This window comes from Pelodiscus sinensis, chromosome 2 (assembly GCF_049634645.1).
Source record: "Pelodiscus sinensis isolate JC-2024 chromosome 2, ASM4963464v1, whole genome shotgun sequence".
In the NCBI taxonomy this organism is placed as follows: Eukaryota; Metazoa; Chordata; order Testudines; family Trionychidae; genus Pelodiscus; species Pelodiscus sinensis.
The window spans coordinates 60,475,434-60,497,281 of NC_134712.1; the positions used below are offsets into that span (position 1 = coordinate 60,475,434).

A 21,848-nucleotide genomic window follows, 5' to 3' on the forward strand; every position below is an offset into this window, starting at 1 on the left:
TGACAAACTCACCATACAAAAAATCTCTTATGGGACATTAATCCACAAAAAGCAAAATGTCAGATATCTACAAAAAGCTTGTAACTTGTCAAGACTCACAATGATTGTGAGATGTAAGTATGGGTAACATTTAAGGAATAATTTACTATATATTTGAGAGAGTTTATCCATCTGTTTGTTCAAGAACTTCTCAAACTGGAAGAGCTATGATCACCAAATTCAGTATATAATTTCCTCTTATCATAACTTAAAGCAAGTTAAAGGTTTGGTTGTGCTAGGACAATGGGATGTGCCTGGAATGTGGCCATGAAATGCTGTGGGGGGACTCCTGGGGACTGCTTTAAAAACTTTCCTCAGCCTCCCCTGTAGTGCTGTTGGATACTTCCAGCTCCTCCCTTGCATGTGGGAGAGGTGTGCGTAACAGACCTGGCGGGAGGGAGAAGCTCCACGTGCTGGAGCCCTGCAGCATTTTGGTGAGGTAGCAGCGAAAAAGATGCTCGAGCTGCTTCTTTCCCTTGGGTGGCTGCAGAGGCTGCCAGCAAAACTCCTTTTGGTGGTAAGGAGGCGTGCAGGGCCAGAGGGGCAGAAGGGAGGGGACTCCATTCCTGGAGTGGGAGGAGAGGGAAGGGAAGCCCACAGCCCCTTCCCTTCATGGAGCACCTTTTGGGAAGAAGGGGAGGCCACAAAGGGGCCAGCTTCACTCCCCCCTACCCTTCCTTAAATAGGCTGGCTGCAGCAGGGAGCAGCATCTGGCAGACTGGAATGGAGGACTGGTTGGAGGGGGGGGAATCCCTTGCAAGAGTGGGAGGGAAGAGAAGTCCTCCCACCCCCTTCCCTATGTGGGGGTGCCTTTAGGGAGGAAGGGGTGGCCACACTGGGCAAGCCCCAGAAGTCCTTCCCAGCATGGGGAGCTGGGAAAAGGGAGGAAGGGGCAGCCACAGCTGAGAAAGGAAAAGCAAACTCAGCCACCAGACTAAAATTCTAAATAAAATAAAGAACATCACATCAAGGGGTTTTGTGGGATTTTTCTATGTGTGTTCTGTGTGTCTTTTTTTTTTTTTTTTTTTTGCTTCTCACTCTTGTGCGGTTGCTGACTGATATCTCTGTGGGTTAGTGACCCCAGAACCCCCCTGTGATGGGGCAGGCCGCGAGCTTGTGCTGCCCCGCACTAGAGGCGACTCCGAGCCGGGAGTGGTGAAGCAGGAGGGGTGTCCGGGAGGCGGCGAGCTGATGGTGGCCGACTGCGGGGCCGGAGAGACCATGATAGAAACTGCCGGCGGCGCCGCAGCCATGGGCGGCCGGGCATGTAGGTCGCAATCCGAGGATGTCACCCGTAATGTCACGCGGGCGCCCTGGAGGGATGGGGTGGAGGGCCCCGGGGCGGGGCTGGCAGGGGACGCCGAGGCAGCCAGTATAAAAAGGACACGGAGCCCGAGCAAAGGGGGAGGGAGCCGGAGCAAAAGGGCGTCCACCACCAGGGAGCGGGAAACGGTAAGCCTAGTACTGCGCTGGGCCGGGTAGATGGGTCTGTCAGGGAAGAAGTGGCCCAGGGCAGGGCCATGAACCCTGTGAGTGGAGGGTTTAGAGGCTACAGCCTCCTCCACTGAGTAGGGACGAGTGTCCCTGCCTTAGGGCCCTGGGCCAGGGCTCGAAGAGAGGGAGGGCCCAAGCCCCCTTCCCTGACCCCAGCGGTCACAGTTTAGGTGCGCTCTTACCCTGACCCGGCGCAGGGAAAGGTCAAACCTAAAGGATCACAACTAAAATCACTGGGACTTCACAAGTACTATTTGACTTGCATGAACCAAGTACTAGTTGACTCGCACGAACCCACATGGGATGGGTTAAGGGAGGGAGTGATCGGTAACACCCCCCAAACAAGGTTCCCCACCCCTGTTATATAATCACCATGTGGGAGCAGCAGGGAATATGGAATGGGAAGCTGTGACAGTTATAATGTCCACAGGAGGATGGCAAAGAACCAGAGATGGGGAGCAGGACACCTGTGACTCTACGGGAGCAGCAGGGGGCAGGTGGAGAAAGGGACAGCTATGTACTGTATATATGAGAGAAGTCTGCCTGTTTGTCTGCACTCTCCCCCAGCTGTGCCCATTGCAGCAGCAGTGGCTATGGAGAGGCACTTCTCACCAAGCTGCTGAGATTGTCCTCTCTCCCAGGGGCAGCCTGCATACTGAACCCTTCATCCCCAGCCCTACCACATAACAAGGATTTAACAAAAAATAGTTGAGTTAAGGATTTGAGCAATGCCAGGTAAATCTTCTAGTATATGTATACTGAAGTTATGCTTTATGGACTTGAAGAATAGTCACCAAGCAGTTACGTGTTTCCATGATGTTCCATTTGAGTGAGAGGAAGTTGTCACTGTTCCACTGGCTACCCTTACCACATCTCAGAACAGTCAATGCAATGCTATAAATCAGTGACAGGCAATTAAAATAACTTAAAGGTAGAAAAGAAACTGCAACAAAGTGGGGATTCACTCTGCTTGCAACTAGAAACAAAAGATTGTTTTCAGCGTAACAGTATTATGAAAGGCACTCAGTCCATTCACTGAGGAAAACCCCTGGCAGAGGAGGTGTTTTCATGGACATTTGGATTATTAGGTTGGTTACTGAGGAACTAGATAAAAGTCTTAGAATGAACTTTGGGATATAATCTTCCATGTTCGATAAGAAAGACAACCATTGATAACTGTAAAACTAGGTTCACATTTTATATTTTGCTAGAAGACTTACCCAGCATTGCCTAGATCCAGGGCAGGCCCGGGGTGTGCGTAAGCCACCTGCCGGCTTCTCTCCAGGGCTGGCTCAAAGCAGCAGGGACCATGTGGAATTGTTGCCCTAGAGTGGCTTGAAGAGGCAGGGGCTGTGTGGTGGCTGGTAGCTGCTTCCTGGAATAGGCCAAGTGGCAGGGGTTGCATCGCTGGCCAGGGCCTGCTCTTCGGGGCTCGGGCACTTGCTGCTCCGCTCTGGGAACTCCTGAGTATAACTGACTCTCCTACTGTCATGAATCATGGGTAGTGTGAATGGTTGGCATGAGTGAATTAACAGTAAGTGTGCTGAAGAGAGGCCATACTAGGGTCTGAGTCAGTGCCCCGGTGGATTATGGACTTGTTTATCACTGAGAAAAAAAGACTGTGTGTGCTAAGGAAGCAAAACCGCACGAAAGGAGGCAAAGTTCCCAAATAAGAGGAGTCATCGAGGGAGGAACTTGATCAAAGACATTCAGTCGCTTGTGGCTGGGTAAGCAGAATTGGGTGTTGTAAGTAGGATGTTCCAAGATCTGTCTTAAGCACACCCTCAGGTGGTGCAATCAATGGACATCACCCTACACGAACTCTCTCTCACCTAGGGGATATGTACCCCATCAGTTTGCCACACGGGTTGAAGTCCATCGATTTGGCATAGTGGGGTGATGTGCACGTTGGACTCTTGCCTCAACCAACCAACATTACCTAGGGTTTGTCCAGCCCCAGAAGGTGAGTGGTGTGTGTGTGAATGTGCTTGTGAGAGTGTGTATCAAAACAGGGTTAAGAATTAGACTGTTAACTGTTCAATTTTAACAATGCTTTTGAGTTTTAAACCGCTTCTAAATTGTTTGCAATAAAGTTTGTTAAAGGCATATTTTGTCTGCTGTGGATTTATTCTTCAGCCGGCTCTATGGAACTGTTGCTAGACTGATCACCCATGCAACAGCGCCCTCTTGTGACACTATCACACACTCCCTTTCTATTTTATGCAAAACAACCACATTCCACATACATCCCATTGTTGTAGCACAACCAAACCCCAACCTTGCTTTAAGTTATGATAAGAGGAAGCTGCACACTAGAGCTGGACGGGACCTCAAGAGGTAGGACACCAAGTCCAGTCCCCTGCCCTTACAGCAGGACCAAGCACCATCTAGATCATCCCTGATAGATGTCTCTCTAACCTGCTCTTAAATATCTCCAGTGATGGAGGTTCCACAACCTCCCTAGGCAATTTATTCCAGTGTTTTACCACCCTGACAGTTAGCAAGTTTCTCCTAATGTCCAACCTAAATCTCCTTTGCTGCAATTTAAGCCCATTAAGAGGAGTTCTTGAACCAGTGGATTCATGGACAGATGGACAAACAGACAGATGCAGATTTCTAAAACATATAAGATTTGGAATATAACCATTGTTTCCATCACTCTGTTTCTAGTTAAATCTTTATTCTTTCTTAAATAAACATATGTTTGCTTTATCCTAAGTGCTCACAAGTCTTGTGTAGTTAAAGAAGCATAGGTTTAAGGTAGAACAGGGTTACGCTGGACACTTTTGGGTTTAGAGAACCTGGAATTTCTGTGATGATCCAGGGTAAGGGGTTACATATCACTGGGAAACAATTCAAAGGGACTCAGGGATTGGAGTGCAATGATTGTTAACCTGCAAGATAATGGAAGAGCTGGTATAAGTTCAGAGGAGAGTGCTCAAGAGGCTGAAATCCTGGTGGTGCTAGGAAGCTGACAGGCAGCTTCCACTAGAGGCAGAGGGCAACAAGCTGTCAGACATGGGAATCCTGAAAGCCATCACACACAACAGCTGGACTTGTTTTTTTTTCCATATTCAGGTGTTTGAAGAGTCCCTTATTGGCCTGTGATCAAAACTTATTTTATAGCACTTTCCTTTCTTCCTAACATTGAAAACTATTTAGTTTTTCCTTGTTAAAGACAAACTTAAAATGTTAGACCTGCATTTCATGTGTCTAACTGGCTATAACAGCACTCTGTGTGTGACAGCCATATTGCACATTGCCAGTGTGACTTGCCCACTAGTCCAACACTAACTTTACTGTTGACGCTCTGGTCATTTTTAAACCCCAAGTTAAATGTCTTCAGAACTCATTTTCAAAAGAGCCTCAATCCAAACTGTATTTATACACATCAAATCTTGGGTGTCCACACTCTTGGTCACGTACCTTTGAGAAATCTGGCTTTAATGTGGTTGTGGTAGTTCACAAAATCCATAAGTGTTTTTTGCACACAATAATTCTATTACCATGCAAGTGTTTGCACAAACAAAATTGTCTATGTGCAAGTGAAGACTGCATTTTGAAAACTTGATTTTTGGATCTATCAACTTGGTTTTTGACTCTATATAGTCTTATAATTGGCTATTGCAAGACTAAGTCTCACCCCAGACTTTGTAGCTCCAGTGATGAGTAGATGTGTATCAGTACTTACAGCTGTCCTCGTCTTCCATGAAAACACTGATCACGTAACAGGCGTACACAAAACCAATCAACTGCATGAAAATAAAAGGAAAATAATTTCTAAGTTAGAAAATGTGTAAAAATTCTCAATAAATACATCTGCCAAGATTGAATTAAAAATGCTTTCATTTTGTTAATTTAAAAGCAGACTTCAGCATATGATCATATAAAGACACATTGCATAAACTTTTGCTAATGCAGAGTACTATTCTAACATAATTTAACTAAAGCAGCTCCCAGGTTAATCTATATTGTTGCACAAGTAACACTGACAGGAAGAATGTGAACCATGATTTTTAAGTAGTAACTGAAATTTAAGAAGCGTTCTCGATCTCTTTTGCACACGATTCCATTCACAGGAATGCTAACAGCTGAAGGGTATGCATGTGTTCATTTTAAACAAAATGTGGTTTGGAAAGTAGATATGCATAAAGAAGCATGCTGTGGCTTGCCACCCTAGGAACAGATTAGAAAAGGCCAAGGGGAGGGAGAGTGAACTCAACATGTGGAGTGGATAAGTACAAGCATGTGACAAACAAAGCCATATATGGAAAGGTTGAATATGATTGGTTTAGAAGTTTGTGTTACATAACAGGTTACATAAGTTACATAACTGCCATGTGCTATAAAACAGCAAGGGGAGGGGCTCTTTGCTCGAGGGGGTCTGGCGAATTTTAGTACCAGGGGCTCTCCCTTTGTGCACATTGAATAAAGTTTTGTTGAATTGAATTGAATTGAAGTATTGAATTGATTCTGCCCAGCATCTGACTCTCTGGGAACCACAAAATCCCAACACCAGGAAGGCAGACTAGACATTGAAGAGGTCCTTATGTATTTCATTCACATTTTAAAAAGACACTGTACAAATGGTATGTTCAGTAAATACGCAATTAAGTAATAAAGTTACTACAGTTTCAGTTATTCTTGTGCAAAGTGTCCTATTGCATTTGTGAAACCACTTGATAAAAATTTAACTAGGCATGTGAAATTTTGCAATTCCAACTCAGGCAATTAAAATTTATCAAAAAGGCCTGTTAGTTAAACTCACTGTAAAATAAATGAAATAGTCTCATTTAAAAAAAACCCGATATAGTAATAGGGGCTCTCACAAAACACATCCCCCTCAGCCAGTATTCCAGCGAGACTTGTGAATTAGAGAGGAAAGATAAGGAATGGGCTTCTGGCCATTTGTTTTCACATGTAGCCAAAATATTTTCTTACATTTATCATCAAGAAAGAAAACAATTCCACTGATCAAATAAATTTGTTTAACCTGCATTGCCCTAGAAAGCTATATTCTCTCTTCTTGAGAAAATATACTGATAATGTAGCCAGGTGTACAACCTGTGTAATGGGAAGGCTCTGTAGAAATGTTGGGGGTTGCCCTCTTCTGGGATTTTTTTAAGGATACCTGCAGTCTGGTCCATTTCAAATGTAAAACTGCACATTATACATATTTCTCTGGGCCCTAGGATAAGTTGTTTCTAAGGGTACATCTAGACTACGTTCTTTTTTTTGAAAGGAGATATGCAAATTCGGCACTAATTTGCATATCTTTTTCCAATCGCTTTTTCAAAAGCTTTAAAAAAAAAAGAAAGAAAGCAGTTTAGATACGGTTCTTTCGGAAAAAAATCCCTTTTTCGAAAACTGTTCTTCCTCAAAAAATGAGGTGTGCAGGGTTCTTTTGAAAAGGGATTTTTGAAGGAAGAACCACGTCTAAACTGCTTTCTTTTTCGAAACTCCCCCCCCCCACTTCTGAAAAAGCGATCAGAAGAAGATATGCAAATTAGCACCAAATTTGCATATCTCCTTTCAAAAAAAGAACATAGTCTAGATGTACCCTAACAGAGATAATTTAACATTATCCAGACAGGGGCAAACTCCGTTTGAGACAAGAAATCATGCCAAAACTGCCTTTCACTTTTGGTTGTCCAGAATCCTTCCAAAGTAATACCAGGGAGCAGGCCTGGCATTAGGGCAAGGCGGTTGCCTTGGGCACCGTGCCTTCAGGGCCCTGCGCTATCCGGCACCTGCCTGCCTGGCTGCTCACTCGCTGCCCTGGCTGGGAGCTGCCTGGCCATGCAGTGCAGCCAACCACAACATGCCTTCTTGAGCCCTGCAAACTCTTTGGCCAAGTCTGCTAGGGAGCCTGCTCACAGAGAAAGAAGAGAAAGATTTCACTTTTGTTTGTTTGTTCCCAGCCAAATGAGTTCTTATGAACTATCATCTATGTGGCACTTGCACCTATGTGACAGGTATTGTGTGAGGAACACCTCCTCACAAACAGCTGGTTTTTCTGCCATCATTTCTTGTATCTAGAGCTACAGTTGGCCAAATGATAGAATTTTACATTGTACATTACATGACTAAAAAATCAGGATAAAATAACTTGTGACCTAATTTGCTATATTAATTTTTGCAAGGTTAAGGATGAGAATGAATGCCTAAAATATGCTGTTACCTATAGGAAAGCTCTAGGGTAAGTTATTATAGTTCAGTGACAGCAAATATGGCTGGTTCCCAATTATGCAAGAGCTTGTGGTACAAACTAATTACTGGCACTTTGAAACTGCCTTAAAAAGGTATGCAGTGTATAAATTATACTGACACCTGCTTAGCAAAAGCAGCAATACAGGATGTCAAGTTTAGTACACAGTCACAGCAGTGCTAATAAATACTGTCTCTTCAGTTTGCACCATGTAACAGAAACAAATGCCACCAGTGGACACTAAAATTCAGCTGATAAATGATGTGCCAGTAATTATAGTCAAGTAACTGAAATTTACAGTACAATTAAAGGAAATGATAAGGTGAAAACATGCCATTATGCAGACATTAGACCTCGATCCTTAAACAGATTATACCAGCCACGGTCTGAATATTATTACAAATGAATTAATGAAAACATGCCCTTCCTCTTTATTGATGGGCACACTAATAAAATATTTATTCCAACAAATTGCTTTTGCTATCTTGATTAACCCAACTATTGTTTAATTAATAATGTTATGGTCATGCAAGCCCATATAGCTGCCATGCTAATCACCAATTTGCACTGGGCTGATTGGTTTGCACTGCCTGGTTTCTCAATATCTTAACTGAAATAGTCCCTGTTGGCTATTTTCCTGGCACCAAATCGCAGAGTGAAACCTGTGTTCCCCGATAACAAAAGAAAGGCTAATTCAAATTACCTAAAAGATAATTATTCTTATCTTGAATTTCAATAACGTTTTATGGTGGTTCTGAGATTGGAGGGGCCAAATTTTTACAAGCAGTTCTATTTGGACAGCTAATGGCTCAGGATCAGACCTGTGGAATCTAATTAATCACCCTGTGCAATTAATGCAAATGTTTCCATTGATACCAATGACACCAGACTAGGCCTTTGGACTTCATGCTCTAGATGGGGAAACATGTCTGTCTAAGTGTTTCAATACCTCCCAGCACAAGAGGGTCATAATCTTGACTGGATTCTGAAGTAAGAAATCCTTATAGTTCTAATAAAGTATTTCTTGCTTATAGCAGGTCCTTTTATGAACAGGCTGAAACTTTGTATACATTTTTAAATGTTTTGAGCTATGAATAGCTGAAGTTAGCCCTTTAAAATTAATTTACGTAGCACCACTTATACGTATAGTACTTTTCTGCAGTGGAAAGAGCCATGCAGATTACTAGGCCTTGCTCAGAAGCCCTTACAAATCTAAAGGCACAAAAGAAAAGAAACAGAACAAACACAGGACTTAAAACAGAGTGGAGTTTGGAAAAAGCAACATGTGAATTACACCCCTAAAGAACATTACTTGCTCTTTCCTGCCTTACATCTATTGAATTTGACATGAGTTAAATTTAGGCTTTAGGGGCAACGTCTCCCTATTTTAGTAACATGACTTCCCCCGTATCTCTCCAGTCAGCTTTGCCATCTGCAGCTGTGGTAAAGAGCTCCTGCAGGCTACAACAAAGGTTGCGATATATTCTGCAACAGGTTTAAAAAGGGTGACAGATGTTAAGGTGGGGAAGATCATTTTATATTATTGCTGGAAGAGAGAAAGAGCGAAGATAGTAGATGTTTTTATTTTCATATATGAATGAGGAGAAGGTAGTTTGAATGTCTTGCATCCTCTCAGCAAGCAGTTAATTTTCTCTGGAGAGCTCGGGACTGTTTGCAGAAAATACTGTGTCGTGCATTTTTAATTGCTGATCCTGTGTATGTTGTTGTTAGCTTCTACACTACTTTGTTTCCTCGAGGTAAACCAAGAATTCTATCGATGTCCTAATTTTTCCACACCCAGTCACAAGCACTTGAGCTAAGAATTTAATTTATTTAATGGAGTGAGCATGTAACCACCATCTGCTGTTGGTTTATTGCCCCAGTTAATTAAATGACCTTTTTTCCCTTTGACAGCTGCTGTTTCCTAAAGGGCAGGACCCACCAACAATGATGCAGTGGGGCAAAGGGAGCAACTGTCCTGAGGCCCAGGGATTCAAAAGAATCCAGGGCTTGTAGCTGCTGGAACTGAGACAATAGCAATGGCTGGATTCTAGAGTTGCCAATTGTCCGGTTTTGAACTGGACAGTCCGGTATTTCAGATTTCTGTCCGGGAAACAAATTGAGAAAATCATTATCAGGGCCTGACGAACGGCGGCAAAAGCTGCTCACCAGCCCCACACTGCGTATGCACAAGACCCGCATTGTGCATGCGCGCGCCGCAAATGAACGGGGCGCCCGGTTGAAATCTACTCGCCACAGGCTTTGTCGAGTCGTGATTATTATCATGAGTATCAGTGTGTAGTTGCATACTTCCTAGCTGGTAGACACACTCATGTTGCGTGAGCCAGGCAGTACACAACTACGCAGTAGAGAGGAGAGGGGTGGGGGCGGGGCTGGGGCCAGATGGAATCCCCGGGGCCAGACTCGCCCATGTGCCCTGCCAGGACCATGTGCGGGACGAGCAGCACCCCAGGATCTGAGTGTGCCCGGGCCAGCCCTGCTGGCCGGTTCCCCCCTTCCTCCCCACTAGCCCCACACCCCGCCGGTTGGTTCCCCCGCCCAGCCAGCCCCACTGTCCCTGACTGCTCTCGGCCAGCCCCGCTCCCTGGCGGCCAGTTCCCCCCAGCCAGCCCCACTTCCTGCCCCCGATCTCCCCGCTTCCCCCAACCCCCTCCCAGCCAGCCCCGCTCCCTGACCCCGATATCCTTCAGCCAGCCCCGCTCCCTCCCAACCCCTTACCGGCCAGCCCTGCTGCCTGCCTGCCAGTTCCCCTCCCCCCATTTCCCCTGGCCAGCCTCACTACCCCCGACCCTCTCCTGGCCAGCCCCACTCCCCACTCCACCGATCTGAGATCAACTGTGTTTGGTATTTTTATTAAACCAACTGGTAACCCTACTGGAGCCCTATCCCTTTAAATTGCAGCCAAAGCTCCATGTGGTGCAATCTGGGCAGTGGTGACAGTTATCTGGGGAAGGTTAGCCCAGCCCCACCTATTCTGCCTGAGGCCCCGCCCCTTCGGGGGGGGGGCACAGAGCTGGGCCTTTTCCTCCCCCTGCCGTGCTCAGGGGTTTGGTGAGTCTGTTAGCTCCAGTAAGCAGGATGTAGAAACCTGAGTAGAGATTAGGCAGATTACTGACATTTTATCAATAACAATCTAAACACTGACTTCACTGCATACACACCAACCAATGAACAAATATTTCCACAGACAATAACTGAAATTTGCAGATAAGCAAATAAGTGAGAAAAATGCTTCTTGAGAATTTGAAAATACATTTGCACATGCAATGTTGACAGTATGTGTTCTTATAGTTTGAGTCAGGCCCCTCACCCTGGGACACCTTCTTTGTCCACAAATCACCTGGAGACCCTTTCTGGTGTAGTCACCCATGCCTTTTATTGTCCATTTCCCACCACGTTCTATTTACAGTGTTTTGGTTTATAGCAAACTCAGCCAGCCTCTCCCCCTGCCTGGGGAAGCACACACACACAACCACAGCCTGACTCCTTGCTCCTTCCCTTTCACTTCCCCCCGTTGCCTAATCTAGCCCTCTGGTTAATTAGCCCCACAGCTGCCTCCATTAGCCTTTCAGGGCTGGGCTTGCTCAGCTGTCTGCAATTGGCCTTTTCAGCCAGGCGTTAGTGGCAGAGTTGTGGCTTAGCCTGCAGTCTGTCACATGTTACAAAGCTTTAATTTTTGAATCTCCACATTTACTATCGTTAAATAATTGTCTGCCACCATCATGTCCCTTTTTGTGAAAATTTAAACGAATAAAAACTAAAGTTTGAAAATAAGTATATCATTATTATCAATTTTATATTAAAATCAAATTTTGTCACATGTGTTTATGAGAATGTTGTCAATATTTGTTTTAGGTTGGTAAGGATTGAGGATTCTTTCAAATGAATGGCTGGGATAAAAGATTCAGCTTCTATTGCTGAACTATAATGACTAGTTACTACTTATTTCTTTCCACTTTGCTATGACACAGTGCTATTTTTAAAAAAGAAAATCCTGTTTTTCCTCAGAAAAGTCTAATACATTCACAGATTTTAAGGCCAGATGGGATCATTAAATCAGCCAATCAGAACTTCTACATACCACAGACCAGAGAAATTCATCCAGTTACTCCTAAATTGAGCTCATAATGGCATAAAACTGATAAACCCAGCATCAGATTTCATATCTTGATTAATTTTGATTACCATTCCTTTTTGTTGGAAGCAATCTATTCCACAACTCACAGTGGAATTTTCTAGGGCACTGCTATTTGATGACATGATGCCAAAAGTTCAATATACAGACATTTATTCTGAAGTATAAAAATTTCTTCATCCATGGCACATCAAAAAGGAATGAATGATTTAAGAGTATCATTTCCACTTATTTATAGAGCTAGGCAGGTATACTAAGTTTCATTTTGAAAGATTACTTTCAGTCAATAGTCATTTCTTCATATTGACACTTATCAAGCTTAATGCACCATGTAAATATTACCCACTAAACTTAGGATATCTCTGAGAGGCAGCTACTAAAACTCATTTACAGATAAGGAATGTATTCTTACCTCTGCCACTAACTCATGTTGATTTAACTTGTACATACCTCAGTTTACCTGTCTCCTTATTTTCATTCCTTAACCACTAGCCTATACTGATAGTACTTTTTAAACAAATCAGCTATTAATAGCTGAGAGATTTGTGATTCTTATTGCAAAACACAGGACTCTGAGTTATCTTGTTACTACTTGCATCCAGTGTAAGGGAATGTTGCCTGTATTAGGTGGGCGTTAGCTCCTTAATGCAACCAGCTTGTCAGCCATTCAAAACACCCTGGGCTACCTTACATTTTGACAACTCAGACACCCCATCCCAAGTATCCCCTCAAAGAGTCCTCCTATAATATCCATTTCCTGATCACTGGATATACACGGAAATGACAGATCTTCTATTCCAAAAGGAACAGTGTACCACATTTTGCTAGCTTGCTTTGACTACTGTTCCTATATGCACATCACTAAGTTCCTTAATAAAACAAAAGGAAACTTAAGAACAGAATGCATGTTCCCATCACTCACACTTGTTTTATTTTAACCTCCATTCTTACATAACTAACAAATTATCCTCCTGTCTAAAGAAGTTTATTTCATCCAAAGATCTCTCCATCATTTTTATTCAAATCGGGTCGAGATTCCTTTTTCATGAAGCAAATTCACTGTCTTACTACTTTCTATGTGAAGGATGCCCGATTGTCTCTTGCATTCTTAAATATATCAGAACAGACCTTTTGTGGTTCTCCTCAAGATGGGGTTTCCCCATCTGCTGTTTACCTCTTCCTCTTAGTTTCTTTCTCAAGTTTCTGCCAGCTGTTTATTAGCATTTGGCTTAAAATGCTAATAGACTCCAAGACACCCAACCCACTTCAACTGAAAGAATTTGACTCAACACACAGAACCTTTGAGAGTCCATTTTTAAATGGTAGACCCCCAAAATGTATTTTTTAGTATATATACATAACTCTTTTCCTATTCTCCATATATACATTTTGCAATGGTTCTGATGACCAATGTGATGCAGGCTTTCATTAAAGACCTTGTGTCATTCTTTGGTGAAGCCAGAGGATCCCTGAAATCCAATATGCTAGAGGACCCTCTGCAAGTTTGCATCCAGAGGTTCTTGTGTCACAGGAGTGAAGCATTATTCTAAGGCTATGTCTAGACTGCAAGCCTCTTTCGAAAAAGAGCGTCTAGACTGCAAGCAGTACTTTCGAAAAAGCAAGCCGCTTTTTCGAAAGAAAGCAGTGAGTGAGTCTGGATGCTCTCTTTCTAAAAAGCCCTGTTGGCATTCAAGAACGCCTTTTTTCGAAAGAGCACTTTCGAAAAAAGGCGTTCTCCCTCGTGAAATGAGGTTTACCGCCATCGAAAGAAAAGCCGCGTTCTTTCGATTTAATTTCAAAAGAACGCAGCTTCAGTCTAGATGCAGGTGAAGTTTTTTCGAAAAAAGGCTACTTGAATGCCAACAGGGCTTTTTAGAAAGAGAGCATCTTTCTAAAGAGAGCATCTTTCCAGAGTCTGGACACAGCCTAAGTGATATTATAAAATTGTAGAAAGCAAATGCAAAGCTAACACTATCAATGAGTATGCCAATCTTAGAGTACATCTCAGAGAAAAAAAGTACAAGGCAGGATATTTACTTATGCTACAAAATGTTCTATGATCTAATGAACTGTGAAATAAGATTTATCTCTGCATTTACCAGGCATTTTTATTAGCTCCCCCCAGCCCCCATGAAAGACTCAAACAGGATTTTCAGGAAATGCAGGCACAGAAATGTACTTCAAAAGGAAGCTCCATAACCTGAAAGACATGCACCAGCTTAGTTCCAGTGGTAATTAGATCCCACACAAAAATATGATTCAGTAATACTAAATAGCTGGTTTAAGTTTGCAAGAGTATGGAAATTCATATAAGGCAGCATTAATGATCACAAATTGTTTGAAAACCTTCCACATTTACTCTACATCAAGAAGAAGTTTCAATCAAACTCTGAGATTCCTTGTTACATATTATTTTGAAAAGATTTGTATAGTTCAATTTTCTTTGTTTAACTTGACAAAGACATTCAACATAGTCAACAAGCAAAACTTGCAAAGCTCTCTTATGATACACTCTTTTTGGGAGGTTAAGATAATTTTAGCCAATTTTTTTTACATGTGCACTTTCTTATAGGATATTCTATATGGTAAAAGATTTTCCATTACAAAAATGACACTCTTGATAATGACATCCCCTTCTACTACTAAATCTTTATTAACATTTCCCCTCCAAAAACGAAGCAAAGAAACCAACCCAAAAGCCCCACTCAAAGAGATTTTTGACCTCAGAGAGGGAAACGAGTCAGAGACTCTGTGAAGTCTACTAGAAACGTTGATATTTCTATTGATTTTATATGAATGATGCTTAGATATTATAGTGATAAGCTGCTATATTAAAAGCTTATCTAGACAGAGAGAGGAAACTGTAATTAGATTCTCTCCACCCCCATATCGCCTTCTGACTCTCAGAACATTAGTCTGATAACCCACTACAATTTATCACATACACACACACACTATATATATATATATATATATATATATATAGCTTAATAAAAAAGAAGAACCAAAACAGAAACAATCATCACTCAATACATGGAGTTATTTGTATGTTTGATGAAAGGCTTTGCAGGCTCTGCAGACAGCTGTACTACCATAAAACTTGTGCATGATAAAATACATCCCATATATTTTTGTAAGTTTATTTGGAAAGGTACTCATCTAATACTTATACATTTCTAAGGTCCAGTGTATTTTTTCTCACGTTGGATAATATGGCATCATTATTTTTAACATCCCCTGACAGCGACAGCATCCGCATCCGCATACATACACACAAAAATATATGCATGCCTTGTGAAGTGGACTGACATCTGATATGAAAAATAAGGCTTCTGTAAAATAGCAATTTTATCTGTTTGCCCAGGTATTCCCCGTTAAACTGTGTGTGGAAGGACTTCATGCTTGGTGCCCACTGGGAAGAAAAACTATCAAAAGTTGCAGTGAAGCAATGTTTTCTGTCAGGCTGCACTCTCAATGAGTTTCAGAGACTGCCTCTAGGTCCTCTGTAACCCAGTGTGATCTCTTACACTATTTTTCAGCAACACAATTTATAAACTTACAGAACATCACTGCCTTATGATAAGTTTATAGCAATGCAAAAGTGCCTTCATGTCTTGTTTCTTTCTGACTGTCAAGAATGCCTCATACTTGGAACTGGACCTCATCTTCTTGGGTCCATAATTCCAATGAAGACTTTACCTCACAGTTCAACCGCAGTGTTGAATCAGCTACATCTACATTGCAATGCTATTTTGGGATACCAGAGATATCCCAAAATAGCTATTCCACTTCTTTGGAGCGTGCCCGTTATTTCAAAATATAATGGACTCATTTTTCTGACATCCCTGTAAATCTCATTCCACGAGGAGTAAGACACATTTTGGAATAGTGATTTATTTTGAAATAAGCGCTGCATAGACAGCGCCAAATTTTGAAACAAGCTATTTAGAAATTGACTCAAAATAAGCTACGCAATTTGGGAAATTAGTATTGCAAATAATCAAAGGGAGATTAGTATTGCAGAGAATCAACAGAATCTGCAGGTTCTTCTCCTATGTGTACACTTTCTGCTGCCTAGAAGTGGATTTGGCAGATTTTAAAAAAATATTTTCAATGGATAATACCAATGTTTATTTAAGATTTTTTTTCTATTTCTATTTTCACATTTGAGCAACATTATGGGCTTTAAGCATTTTTTCAATTTTCATCAATGTATATTTTCACAGTGGTGGGAAATGATAAAGGTTAATCAAATAAGGAAATAATTATTTATAAAACCTTTACCAGTTCTCCCTTGGTAACTTCTCCGTACTCTTCCAAGATACAAAAACTACTTATTGAAAAATGTGCAAATATTGCTAATTAATGCTTATACCCCTCCCCTCCCCCCACACTAGATAGGCAGATAATTATCAGCATCCCCATTTTAGAGCTGGGGAAAACCAGAGACTAATGTGTTTTTTTTCCCAGAGTCACACAGTAAATTAACCTCTGACCAAGAATGGCAACCAAGGCATCTTAGCTTATAGGATTACATTGGCAATTCACTCAGCTTCTTTTCTGTCCATTGAGTCTAATGATACCAACCATAATACTTTGCTTAGTTGCTTGCTTTTATGTAGCACTGTCATCTGTAGATATCAAAGTGCTTATCAACAGTAAACATCTGTGAGAACATTTTACAGATGGTGCAAATGAGGAATCGAGAGATGTCTAGATTACATGCCCAAAATCTCACACAGCAAATAAATGTTAGATCCAGAAGTTTAAGCAAGATCTTTTGGTTCCAAGGTCATGGGCAACCCACCATCTCACATTGCTTCCTAAGCAAATTACTTAAACCCAGATCCTCAGGGTGCTTGACTTCCATTGAAATCAGTCCCATTAATTTCAATGGGAGATGTCTCCATACCTTTGAGGACCTAAGCCTTAAACACTCACCCTGCTATCGCTGAGATCAATGAAAAAATGGTCACTGACCTTCTCAGAGCTCTTTCCATGTTCAGGTTTCATTCTAATTTGGGGTTGTTTCACACCTACTGGGCTTTCACTGTGCACAAGTTATATGTGACTGCGCAAGATGCAAGGCAGAGGAGAATCATATCCCAGAATTCATAAATATTTCAATTTGAAGCAGTTTTCCTGAGAGGCACTATGTTTTACTGAGTAAGAAATGGCTCTCTCACAACCATAATGCCAACTTCCCCTCCCGCTGGGAGGGTGGGTTGCTGGAACCCCCTCCATCCAGACCCCATCTCCACTCTCTCTGGGTTCCAGTTAAATCATTCCACTGCTCATTTATTAAATTAATGGGGCAACATGCCTCAGTTTTCCTCTTATACAGCAGACCAGGTTTTTAATGGTCTGTCTGTTGTTGTTAGGCTTGAAAGCTTTATTCTTTTTATATTTGAATTTTAGGCTTAGCAATACACTACAGGCAGTCCCCGGGTTACATGGATCCGACTTACATCCGATCCCTACTTACAAACGGGGTGAGGCAACCCCGCACTACCTGCTTCCCCCCAGCAGACCAGGAAGACGCGAAGCTAGCGCCCCACCCCCCAGCAGACCAGGGAGACGCGGAGCGGCTTTTCTCAGCAGACACCTCAGCTTGAGAATAAAGGACTGAGGGAAGTGAGGTGTGGGAGAATAAAACTGAGCTCTGGAGAAATATTTGGCTAAAGTTTCCCCTACAATATGTACCAGTTCCAACTTACATACAAATTCAACTTAAGAACAAACCTACAGTCCCTATCTTGTACGTAACCCGGGGACTGCCTGTACTGTAGTCTAATAATGTAGCAATAATATAGCAATATACATTTAATATTGTTTTGAATTAAGTCCTTTAGTAAAATGTCTATTACTTTGCCCTAAAAGTGAGTTTAGTAAATGGGCCTAAGTGGAAAGAGAGTTCTGGGTATTGTGTCTGTGTTAATAAGATTAGAAAAATGTTGAAGGCTGAAGCCTTAATTGCTTGATTTACAACGCCTCTTTGCTTTTCCCAATGCAGATCTATGTAACCTCAAAATGTGTCGAAATAAGATACCAAGTTATATTGCTTAGAACCAGGTGGCCAGAGAAGGGGGGGTGAGCGAGCGTGGGCGAAGGACAGAAGACGGGACGACCTGGCTGCAGAGAAGCCATCTATAACCATCGATGTATACCCCCTACTCACAAGAGGATTGGCAGAGTGGCAGATTGACGAGCCTTGAAGCAGAGCGGGCACCCCCTAAAGACGACTGATTACAGGATGAGCCTTGGAAGATGTTTGGGAACGATTGACATCAGCAAGATAACATTCTGGTCACAATCTGACAGAGCAGAATTAATGGATTTCAACAGAGAAAAGAATTATAAAAGCAGGGTGCTTTGCTATGGAACTTTGGGTTCGTCTTGCCAGTACCAAATCCAGAGGAGCATTGGATCGATCGACTGACAAAGGCCCTGCTCCCCCCTGTGTTCAATCTAGCTGGCCCCTAGATTGATACAGACTCTGAATAGGTAACTGTAACATCGTCTGGCAAGACTGTGTGTATGTTTGTGTGTGAGTGATTGAAAAGCATATGCAACTGTTGTATTCTCAATAAGTGCAGTGTACTGCCTTTTCCCCTATAAAAGATCTCGTGTGCTTCGTTTAAGCAGACACTTCCCCCAAGGCCTCTGTCCAGCCTCTTCCCACCTCTCCTTTGCCACATCATGTTCCATTCCATCCCTTCTCCAAGTCCTACCCCTGCTCCAACCATGCCACATCCCATTGCACCTCTTTTCCCCACCCGCCTCCTCCCCAGAGTGTGCTCCGCCCCTGCCCCTTCTCTGCCCTTCTTGAACACTGCAAATCAATTGTTCCTGGGCCTTTAAAAGTGCTGGGAGAGCAGGGGAGGAGTTGGTCAGCAGGGCCATCAGTAGGCAAGAGGTGATGTGCAGAGGCAAACAGAGGAGAAGTTTGGCTTCCAGGGGGCGCTCCAGCCATGAAGTTGGTGCCCATGTTCACAACAGAGAGCTGGCTTCTTCTCCCGGGTGAAAATCTCCCTGTGACACCTTGGGGAAAGAGAATTGAACCTTCTGTGCTTCAGTGACTTCATCTGCAAAATGAGGATAATGATATTTGCCTCTTAGGGGAGTGATGTTTAATTGCATAAGCATCAGAAAAGACCTCCTGCATCTCTCCAGAACTCCAGTAACATTGAAACTCCATTCAAAGCGTTGCTATCCCTAGGTTCTTTTATAAGGGAGGATATCAGGATGTAGGGACTTGTAGAAAAGCTAATACAACCCCAGATTGCAGTAACTCTCCTATAACAGGCCTGTAAAGCTTTGGGAATACATTCAAGACCATTCTGCTCTGCCTTCCTACTCCTGACCTTCTTCTTAGCCAAGAATCTCTGCAGAGGGAAATCAGTGGGGCCTGCAGTAGGAGCAGGAATGGTGCCATGGAAGGCAAGGGGTGAGTTGCATAGAAGGGACCCTCCAGGCCAGTAATACTGGCCAGATTACCAGGCTATTATTTCTGTGTCGTACTAACAATACCAGAAATAAAAGCAATGCTACTGTCAAGTCTGTTCCCCACTCTGGCACGACGAATGCAGAAGCTGGGGGCCCGCAAGAGCACTCCAAAAGCTTGCCTCTACAGGATCTGGTACAAAAACTTCCCCACCAAAATCCTAATACTCAGATTTTGGGGGACCTGCTGCCACCACCCAAGTAATTCCAAGAAAATCAGGGAAGAGATCACTTGGGAAATCCCCTCCCCAAGGTAAAACTCTCCCCCTGCCCCAACCTCCATTTTGCTTGGAGTTGGGAAAAACAGAGGGAATCCACAGATAACAATGGACTCTGCCCTTTTAACTAGACACTGAGTCCTAAGGATGCAACAATCAACCAATACCAGTTAATTAGAAAAAGGAAGCAAACTTTTATTATTAAAACAAAACTACAGTTGCAAGCATAGTAAATTGGCTAAATGGAAAGAGCCACCCATTGATATAGATACTCAGGGGAAGTCCAGGTTTAGTTACAAAAGAGGAAAAAAAACACTTAGCAAGCTCAGACATTATTTCCAAATCCCCAAACAAAGAAAACAATAAACCCTGATGGACTATCTAAACTTTTCCCTACTTATACCTTTTAAGACATCCGTTCTTGGAGAGAGAAGTGTCTCCCATCTCCCTCAATAGCTGGGAGAAATTGCTCTGAATCTCAAACAAAGAAGAGAGAGAGAAAACACCCTCTTTTCCAGTTTGAAATTCCTACCTGCATTGACTGGTATTGGCTGACTACCTGATACTTTGGCTAGGAGGCACTAGTTAGCCCCTTAGTCACTGGGTGCTGGTCAGCACTCCTGATTATGACAGCTACTATGTCAAACTAATTGTTTTTTCTACAGGTCTCCTCTGCATTACTGGTTGATTAAAAGTAAATTATTTCATTAGTACAGTTTGCATTTCCCATGTCGGGTCATGGTCTATTTCTCCCAAAGGTAAAACTCATTTCACTAATTCAGACCAAAATGAAGGATCCCGTATTGTGACAATTATTATCTCAATTAGTGACATCATTAACATGCTGCAGCAAAAGTAGCTACACTTTACTGCATTTTAACAGGTAGAAATATTAAATTCTTAAATTAACTTTATTGGAGATAAAGTCATTAGAGTACATTTTAAAAGGTCAACCTAAACGTTAAGAGAAAAGCAGCACTATACTGTAATTATTTTAATGACCAAAGAAGCCATTTTAAGTGTGAAAACCTTTTCTTGGGGGTCAGAAAGCATAGAGTAAAAGCTCTGTCCACACAGTGTCAATTTATTAAGGAGTATGCTATGTTCTTCCTAAAGAACACTTCTACCAAGACACTATTGTGACCGATGCCCTATAAAATACAACAGATAGCATGTAGTCTAAAAATGTCTACTGAAAATCGTACCTTCAAATCTTTTGTTCTTGGCACTGTGTGCATTATACTTTTATGTATCTTTATTTTATTCTCTAGGCAAAAAGGCACATTTCCAAACAGAAAACTCAATAAAAAAAGATGTAAGGGTACAGTGTGTTTCTGGATCCCCACTAACAGTTTAGTACTCTCTCAAAATAATTCTATTTTCTTTCCAAAAATTCTAAATTTCCTGCAGTAGGTTCATATCAGTGTAACTCAATAGATTGATTGGAATCCTCCACACTTTCTGAGAACTACATTTTCCTCAAACTTCCTGGAATGTTGTCAGCCATGCCCTCATGGGTATATAAGGTTGCCAGTGAGTTAGAGAGTGATAGGAATCAAGTGAAGTGAGTGCCCAGCTGTGATACTGTGGACCTTATTTTATTGTGTAATTGTGAAAATGTACTTGTGTTTTAAGACTTGAAGAGTGTAAATAGCAACTAATAGAGGATGTATTTAATAAGACTCCAGAGACATCTATTGATACAGTATAAAAGAAATATGGTTATTTCTTTTGCCATGCTTAATATGTAACGTTTGATGACTTACTAAGACTGTGGAACAGACTTTTGCTCTCTCTATTACTGTCTTTTTTCCCCAGTAGAAAATAAAAGATACCACAAAGAAGCCTTCAGGAGTTCCGTATAGAAAGGCCAAAGCTTAGTTGCAATATACTTTTCAGCAAGGGACAAATCTCATGGGAAAATATCTGAAAAAGAACACCATAGCCCAGGCTTCAGGCAGTAGTGATCATCCCATTGCAGAAGAAATTGAGACGCAAAGTATAAATGCTAGAAGTCCCATTATGAAGGAATTAGCAGATTTACCTTAATGTAAAGAATGGAAATAAGAGGAAAGTGATAGAGAATTGTCCAGTTTTCCTGGTGGCATAAAGAAGAATGATAATAAACAAGAATGTGGTCCACATGAAAGGAGAGAAATGACAAAGGAATCTGGTTTAAAATGAAAAGGAGAGATACGATAAAGAAGAATTAACTTCAAATGATGACAGA

At 42.1% G+C, this 21,848-nt stretch overlaps 1 protein-coding gene across 8 annotated transcripts in view; it reads right to left on the reverse strand.

The window, feature by feature from the left end:
- NKAIN3 (sodium/potassium transporting ATPase interacting 3) overlaps positions 1-21,848 on the reverse strand; it is a 501,823-nt gene that overhangs the window by 36,791 nt on the left and 443,184 nt on the right. For 5 of the 8 annotated variants that reach the window (XM_075920625.1, XM_075920624.1, XM_075920623.1 and 2 more), the window contains exon 5: positions 5,225-5,285. In XM_075920625.1, the coding sequence (XP_075776740.1) occupies positions 5,225-5,285 (61 nt within the window). Of the gene's footprint in view, positions 1-5,176; positions 5,286-21,848 lie in introns of all 8 variants that reach the window. The other 3 variants (XR_012901430.1, XM_075920626.1, XM_075920629.1) reach the window with 1 other exon arrangement.